This window comes from Dendrobium catenatum, unplaced genomic scaffold (genome assembly GCF_001605985.2).
Source record: "Dendrobium catenatum unplaced genomic scaffold, ASM160598v2 fragScaff_scaffold_9, whole genome shotgun sequence".
NCBI classification, from domain to species: Eukaryota; Viridiplantae; Streptophyta; class Magnoliopsida; order Asparagales; family Orchidaceae; genus Dendrobium; species Dendrobium catenatum.
The window spans coordinates 668,599-677,206 of NW_021318471.1; the positions used below are offsets into that span (position 1 = coordinate 668,599).

At 31.2% G+C, this 8,608-nt stretch overlaps 1 protein-coding gene across 4 annotated transcripts in view; it reads left to right on the forward strand.

Moving 5' to 3' along the window:
• The window catches only part of LOC110105997 (probable peptide/nitrate transporter At3g43790), a 26,975-nt gene extending 20,933 nt beyond the window's left edge, over positions 1 to 6,042 (forward strand). For 3 of the 4 annotated variants that reach the window (XM_020835706.2, XM_020835707.2, XM_020835704.2), the window contains 2 exons: positions 1,641 to 1,681; positions 5,794 to 6,042. In XM_020835706.2, coding sequence (XP_020691365.1) covers positions 1,641 to 1,681; positions 5,794 to 5,891 — 139 coding nt within the window. In that variant the 3' untranslated portion in view covers positions 5,892 to 6,042. Of the gene's footprint in view, positions 1 to 1,640; positions 1,682 to 4,076; positions 4,247 to 5,793 lie in introns of those variants that run through there. The other variant, XM_020835705.2, reaches the window with a different exon arrangement.
• The last annotated feature ends 2,566 nt before the right edge of the window (positions 6,043 to 8,608 follow it).

An 8,608-nucleotide genomic window follows, 5' to 3' on the forward strand; every position in this document is an offset into this window, starting at 1 on the left:
AGAATACCTATATTCGTTCAGAACAAATGAAGTAACACAGACAGAAGAACTGAATCAAATTTACGTCACAGAATTATTCAAATCAAAATTCAATCAAAGTTCAGAACATATTTCAGAAAACATTCAATTCACATTTCATCACAGATTTCCCTGACCCAGACAGAATCTCAAAGGATTCTGGCCCCTTATACCTCCCTTTATGCTTACAGCACCAGAACATATCAGATATACATAATTTTATAATCAGACTTTATTTTTTCAGATTCCCTGATACTGACAGAATCTCAAAAGATTCTAACCCCTTATAACTCCCTTCTAATATCATTCAAACAAATCAAATCATCAAATTCAGAAAAATTGGATTATATTAAAAAAATCGCCAGTGGTATAACGACAGTCCAAAAAAATTTCAACATATCAAATCACAGTTTTAGAAAATTATCAAATTACCACATATAGTGTAAAACATCATTTTAAAACTTTCATTATATTGAAGCAATATTTTCTAGCATCCATATAATTTTCTATTCGATAAAAACTCCGCTGAATTCAAACTGCCTAGTGAAAACTTTCCAGAAAATACTCAAAGCGTGAAAAAATATCATCTCTACAACATACCAAAAGTTACGCGGTAAAAGTTTCGTCGATACAAAGATGAATCACTTTTAGGCTAATGGAAATGAAAATCGAAACAAGAAATCCGTTAAAAACCATATTTATGAAAATTGAGAAAGGCATAATGTGCCTTACATCAAGTCGATCAACTTTTGTAACTACGACGACGGACGAAAATAGACCGACATCGCCAAAAATGCGAATTTCCCCTTCTTACCTTCGTTTTCTCTCTCCTCCTCTTTCTCTCTCTTAAAAAATGACATAATTTAGATATTTATCAAACAGGATCGTCCAGATGATGCCCCCGATCATTCCAGGAAGATCTCCTCTTGACACGGATCGTACAGACAAAAATTGATTCCAATTTCTTTCGTTCCTGGCCTAGACAATTCTCTGTCCCGACGGTTCGTCCCGACGAACTCAGGTTCGTACAAACGAACCTGCACTTTACTCAGTTCGAACAGGTTCGTACAGGCAGTTCGTCCGTACTAACCATACAGATTTTCAATATTTTTTTCAATTCGTACTGACGGTTCGTCCGTACTAACAGCACAAATTTTTTTTTTTTTCAAAATAACTTAAGAGTTTAAGGGTTTCACACTCTTGCTCTCAAAAAACATAGATGCTAAACTACCCAGCTTCCTTTGTCGTGCACTTTCAAATTAAATTTGAGGGTTTGCAATTCAAATAAAAACTTATTCATGACTAAATTTAATTGAACAATAAATGTTCATAACGGAAAAAAACCAGCAATTTAACTCAAGACTCAACTTGTGCATTAAAAATAATAATAATAATAATAATAATAATAAAACTTGTGCATTAAAAAAGTAATAGAAATTTAAATGAAGGGTTTTTAAAAATGTGGAGCGACATGAAATGCCTCTTATACCTTAGAAACTTACTCTAATTTATCCAATAAATGAACATTATGCAGAACTATTGAAGCCACTTAATCTTTCAAATAAGATTTATATTTGTAATTGCTTATTTCTTGATTTTTATTATTTTTATTATTTTATTAGGTTGTCATGGGCACAAAAGCGCAAGGCTTCCTTTCTCCCAGGTAAAATTTTTTATCTTCAAAGCAAGCCATTTTCTCTTTATTTAGGATATTTGAATCCGCATGTATCTTTTGAAGGCAAAGGGAAATGCCACTTGTCGGTTCAACCCATTGGCTCTTCGAGCGAATTATATTATTCCAATGTGTGATTCTTTACAAAGAATATAATTTTATAGTTTCGTATTTTATTCTAAGTGCACGTGTTTTACATTTCAGCATTAAATGAACAGATTAACAAAATAATGCATGCAGTACACGGATTCTTTTGCATGATATTGCTCTGCCTTTCTTAAAAAACTATATTGAAATTCTAGGTTTTTAACCTAACATGATTTAATAGATTGGAAATTGAGAGAAGGGTGTTTTAATAAAAAAAAGATTTGAAGGGCTAACCTGGTTGTGGAACCAAGAGGAATTCATTGTTTGAATGGAAGAATTGAGATGAAAAATTGAAAATTGTTAATCTGAATAAAAAAAGAATTGTATAATGATAAGTAACTAACTTTCACGAAAAAAATTGTCAGGATATTTTAATACAACTTATGTCAAGATGGGTTTAAAAGTCACTAGATTTACTTTGAGATTACCTCAGCATAAACTATTTATATACAACATCAATTTTAAAATAATTCTAATAAGTTTAAAGCTCATCATGATGTAAATTATATCTCAATATCTTGCAAAAAAAGATGTTCCTAACTTTTCGGCGTTTTCATTATTCACTACTCTAAATTAGCATAGAAAGTTGTTTTCATAGTTTGATGTTTCGTACAACTTGCATTACATTGAATTTGAAAATCATTGAAGGTGTTTCTACATCTAATTTAGGTGTTTCATTACAACAATCAGTATAGTCTATTACAAAGTATGATGGTCATAATATTTGAGATATAGTAGAAGTTTGATGGCTTGAAGAGTTTTGGTATTTGGAGAATTAATGTGTGGTCTGCTTATCCAATAGGGACTTGTGGTGGAACTTGGGGCATTAAAACATGTTGATGAAGATGAGTAATTAAGGCATGATAGAGGTGGATAAAAAAAATGCTCTTTGGGTGATCTAATTATGTTTAATGGCAAGGCTTTAAAGATCTTAGAGAGACAACTACAAGGCATTGTGGCTCAAGCTAATGTCTTTATGCATGACCGTAAACTTATCCAACAAATTCTATTAGAAGCTGAGATTGTTTAATTCCTCATGTAGAAAGTTATGTTTATCAAGCCACGTCTAAATCTATTTAATTCTATTATTCGTGATTTAAGGAGTTTTGATGTGATGTTGATGATGAGATTCAAACTTTGTTATTTTTGGTCACTTTACCTCTCCCTTATGTGTATTTTTGTGACATAATGTTGTATAATAAAAATAAATTTAATTTACAAGATATGAAAACTCACTTCTCTCTAATAATCTTATTTCTAATCTTTGGGGCGTGGAGGAAGAAAAACAGGTTGAGTGATTACTGGTTAGGGAGAGAGATTTTAAGAAGAGGCCTACCCCTAGTTAAGATAGAGGAAAGTATATTGGTACGGGTAAGACTTGTTTCTAATGTAAGAAGTTAAAACACAGCAAGAGGGGTTGTCATGCGCTATAGATAAAGAAGCACCAAACAAGTAGCAATCATAAGGAGGATATGGGTATTGGATGCTAATATAGTGACCTATATAAATTGATTTAGGTGATGTTCTTTTAATGATTGCAAGCCTCAGATGTTGTGATTAGTGGATCTTTAACCTGGCTTCTATCTATCATTTATGTTCTAATAAGGGGATGTTTTTCACTTATGAGTTATGTAGTAGTTGTATTCTTATAGGTTACGACGATTCGAAAGGCCTAATAGTTTTAGTATTGTGAGATTGAGGAAGCATTATGGTGTGATTATGATATTGGATTAAGTTAAGCATGTATCTGATCTGTAGATTAGTTTGATATAAGTTCTCTTAGCGATGATGCAAGGTATATGTTTTCTTGTGATTCTGATGCACTTCAGTTTTGCAACGGAACACTGGTTATTATAAAGGTCATTAGAATTGGTGAACTCTATATGTTGTCGGTGCTACTTTGAGTGTAGATGTCTTTGTCGTCTTTATCTTGATGCATCATGTTTTAGGGAACCAAAATAAATATTAAAAAAAAAAAGAGTTTAGCTTCGTAGATGCATGAAAAGTTATGGAACAAAGTCATGTAAAGTTGATGGAAGACTTTAGGAAATGATTAGGTAGATTAATTTTATGTTGCACAAATTATTTCACTATTGGGTCATACCATTATGGCATTCAAAGAGAGGAGACAATTACCTTCGAAGCATGAAAATTTAGCAACATATGCACTTTCATTTTCATTGATTCACTTTGGCATGCAACATATATGTGTCGGAGGTCTCATGAGTGTTTATTACAGGTATCATCTGGCTTTATGGCATTGCACAATACTTAGTTTTGCGAGGTTTTGGCGAGCTTGAAGTATTTGGTTTGTAGAAGAGTCATAGTGAAGAATTGTTGTATTTTGTCTTTATTGTTTGATGTTGGTACAAATCACATTTCATGGAATCTTATTAATGTTGCATATCATATGGATGAAGATAATCAAACTAAAAGTTTAATTACAAGAGCTATGATCAAAGCCCAAGGAAGAATCAAAGAAAATATCCAATTACAAGAGAGCAATAAGAAGCTCATAGTTTTAAATATTTTAAATATAATTTATATTATATTTTTCATTTATAAGTTTATATGATTAGCCATGAAATGGTTAGGTAAATATGAGATATTAAAAATTGAATAGGCGAAACTTCTCTTTAATGTACACCAACCTCTTCCCTTTTTGTCTCTTTTTTTTCGAAAAGTTGATCTTGTAATGCCTATGAATATGTACTAATATACATTATTATTTTCAATTTTTTTAATGAAATAATATTGTCGAAAAGTTCTCTTCATTTGTTGTGTTGGTGGCTTCAAGGGTGTGTTTTTTCTTTGATGAAATTAGGTAGTTATATTTATTTCTTTTATGTTACTTACAAATCCTATTAAACGCCCGCTCTACACTATTCAAAATTCTTCCTCTATTTCATAAGCATCATCTAAGACCTATTAACCAGCAACCAAAATCATAAATCCTTCTAAACACTTCCATATAATCATCAGCCCAAATAGAGAAAATTTGAACCTAGTCTTATTCCATATGCTTCAACATCCTCTTAAACTCCACCATACTCTACTATCAACTCCAAATCACAAGTTCACATTCTAAATTAACCTTCCATTGTTATTTAAAATAATTTATCTCACATAAAGGTCGTTCTTTAAAGTGATATTTTAAATCAGACCAAACTAGACTAGTCATGATATTTCTACTAATATGTTTCTCCAGACCCCTCATCATTCCACCATAAACTCTAGAACATTTCTAATAAAATCATGGGATCTTAATCAAATTGAGCATCAATTCTCCTTCATTTTATCATGAATAATAACAATTCCCTATAACCTCTAAGTGGAGTTCGACATCGTTAATAAAAATTGTTCTTTGCATCTTGTCATTTGATGTAATTAACAAAGGAGATTTGCGACCAATCTTGATACCCTAAATCTAAATAAAACCTATTGGGGAAAATTCTTATTGATTGGGAGACATTTCTAGTATGAAAATCTATCTTAATCCACCTTTGAAATCCCATGTTAGTCCTCTCAGACCACAAAAGCATGGAAAGGAAACACAATCACTTGAGCCTTTCAAAGCCCTCAAATGATTTGTAAAAGAAAATATTGGAGGAAAAATATAAAAATTTGGAGAAAGGTGACTGAAAAGAGAGGTGGGTAAAATGAAAGAGGAGAAGGATGAAATGAGAGGGAGAATATACTACCTACTTCAGAGATTTAAAATATCTAGTTCAATAAATTTTTTATTCAAAAGCTGTTTTAATAAGCAGTAAGAAAACTGTCCCAAACGAAAGTTGAAATTCGTATTTTGGGTTATAATTTGTTACATTTGCTTTATCTATGAACATCATATTACACACTAAAGATTTTAGACTTTCAAAATGATTTTCTATATACTGTAACATTATAGTTTTTTGAATCCTACAACTCAATATTTATATTGGCTGTGATGAATGCAGGTGTCCAGATGGTTTTCTTTTTGTTGAATGTTGGTTGCTTATTGGGTTTCCTATTCACCTTCAAGCCCTTATTAGCTCTGCCCAGAAAGGCTACATAAAACATTCTGTTCTCTGCACTTTCTTTTTCTTGAAGTCTCATCTTCAAACATTAATATTGATCCATCAACTCTTTGTTATTGTAGATTTAAATGACCACTTGAGTCATTTATATTTTCTTAATGAGATTCAGAATTTTTTATTTTTGTATTATTTTAATAAACATGTTAATAACTTTATTAATATGGTGCTAATGATGATTAATTACTATGTTGATTGATTTTGTTAACATGATAATTATTATTTTAGTTCATCAATATATATATATTGTTTGTTACTCTTATGATTTTTCAACAATTTATGCAAGGAAGAAAGTTATGGAATTGGGGTATGACATTCATCATTATGAGAACTTATTTATTTTTTACTTTTTATAAAGGATGCTAAAATTTAATAAAAATAAGATGATCTAATAATTATTCTCTAATGATTATGATTTGATTTTAAATAATTGAAGGTTTAGAAAATAAATTTAAATTTAAGATTAATGATATTTATTAAGGGTGTCAATTAGAGTTGTAAGTCAAGTTTGAATTCGACTCAAAGTGGAATCAATACAAATAATATTAACCTAAATCTGATTAATTTAGGCTTTGTTTGGGATAGTTGTCTTGCTACTTCTTAAAGTAATATTTCAGTACAATAAATTTTTATATTAGAAAGCTGTTTTAGAAAGCCATAAAAAAAATTATCTCAAAGTCAGGATTTTTTGGGATGATTTTTTTGCTACTTTTTAAAGCGGTTTTTTAAGTAAAAAAATTTAAAATTTTGTACTAAAAGTTGTTTTAAGAAGCAGTAAAAAAACTGTCACAATCAAAGACTAAGCCCTGATAATTTGGTCAATTTCAAAATTTCTGGTTAATATGAATCTCAATCAAACTTTATTTGGGTCAACTTAACTTTCGTTTTGGTCAGAATCTTGTTGGGTTATAAGGCCTTGACAATTCTAATATCTAACATTTATAAATAGCAAAAATAGTTATTGCAATGATAAATCAAGAAGAGATAAATAAAAGGCAATGATTTATTAAACTAAAATTTATAAACCAAAGAAATATATTACTAATAATTAAAGGATAATTATATTGTATTAGCAAGTGGCAGAGCCAGAAATTTTATTCAGGCACTACAAGAAAATAATTCATTACCAACACAAGTTTGTTTTCAGTTTTCCGATGGTTTTCAAGCGGTTAGCTTTCGACAGTTTTTTTACGGTCAATTTTCCGGCGGTTTGTCATCTCATCTAAAATGTTAGAATGCATTAAAATAGTTTCGTTTGTCGTCTTATTGCTGGAGCCAAGATGAGCTATAAAATCAAAACTAATAATGCAAATAGCATGGCGAGAGAGGAGAAAAAGGGAAACCGAAAGCCGTGCTCAAGGTCGCGAGTCGTGAGAGAGGAGCAAAGGGGAAAACGAAGCAGGCCGTTTGGGTTGAGGGAAAGCAAGTCATTTGGGAGCGGTCTCCGTTTGGGCCTATGATATGATATATATTGCAGCTAGAGTAAAATTTTTTATAAAAAGTTATTGTGAAAATTTGTAAAAAAATTATTCTGAACAAAGCCTAAAGCATATTCTTGCATGTTAATTCATAGAATTATTAGGTTTTATTTTTATGAAAATAATGCTAATTTTCTTGTGTAAACTAATTCTCCTCACTTAAATTTATTTTAAAATAAGTGCAGCACATAAAAAATTCAATTAAAATGTATATTAGACATAACTCAAAATAATATAATACTTTTAAGATCCATTTTGACAAAAAAAAAAATTGATTTATAAATTGAGAACTATTTTTTATGAATATATTACATGCATTAAAAATCATGATTAAATAGTTATAGTTTGTACCTCAAGCTTTTACTTTTCTTATAAAAAAACTGTTTTATTTTCTTATATCACTTGCAGCCAAGAAAAAAAATTTCATGCATAACCCGTTATCGAAATTTTACTGACAATCACTATAAATTTTCACAATTTGTGGAACACTTAATTCTTTATAATTATTAATATTCATAATATTCAGCTTTTACTTTTCTTATAAAAAAACTGTTTTATTTTCTTATATCACTTGCAGCCAAGAAAAAAAATTTCATGCATAACCCGTTATCGAAATTTTACTGACAATCACTATAAATTTTCACAATTTGTGGAACACTTAATTCTTTATAATTATTAATATTCATAATATTCTTGTTGCGAGCTAGAATATACGCGGCGATAGAGTTATAATTCTACGTCTTAGCGTTGCACGGATATTCAGCTCACACACAGAGAACATAATATTTTTTACGTGGAAAACTCGGAAAGGGAAAAAACCACGGGGCCTAGCCCAGTTGAAAAATGATTCCACTAAAATTTGAGGAAAGTACAATGGTCTGATTTTGTCCTTGAAGACGACCAGATTACAAATATCAACTGAGAGTTTTGCAAAAGTCCAACATCACTCCACTGTCAGATGGTGGTCTGACGGCACTCCGGAGTTGAGTGCAAGACCAACGTCACATGGAGGCCGAGAAGAAGGTTGATGTCACTCTGAAGTCGGGTGCATGACCGGAATCACATGGAGGCCGGGCAGAAGGCCGGCGTCACTTGGAGGGCAGGTAGAAGGCCAACGATACTCGGAAGTCGAGTGCAAGACCGACATCACATTGAGGTCGGGCAGAAGGCCGACATCACTTGGAGGCCGGGTGAAAGGCTGACATCACTTAGAGATCGGG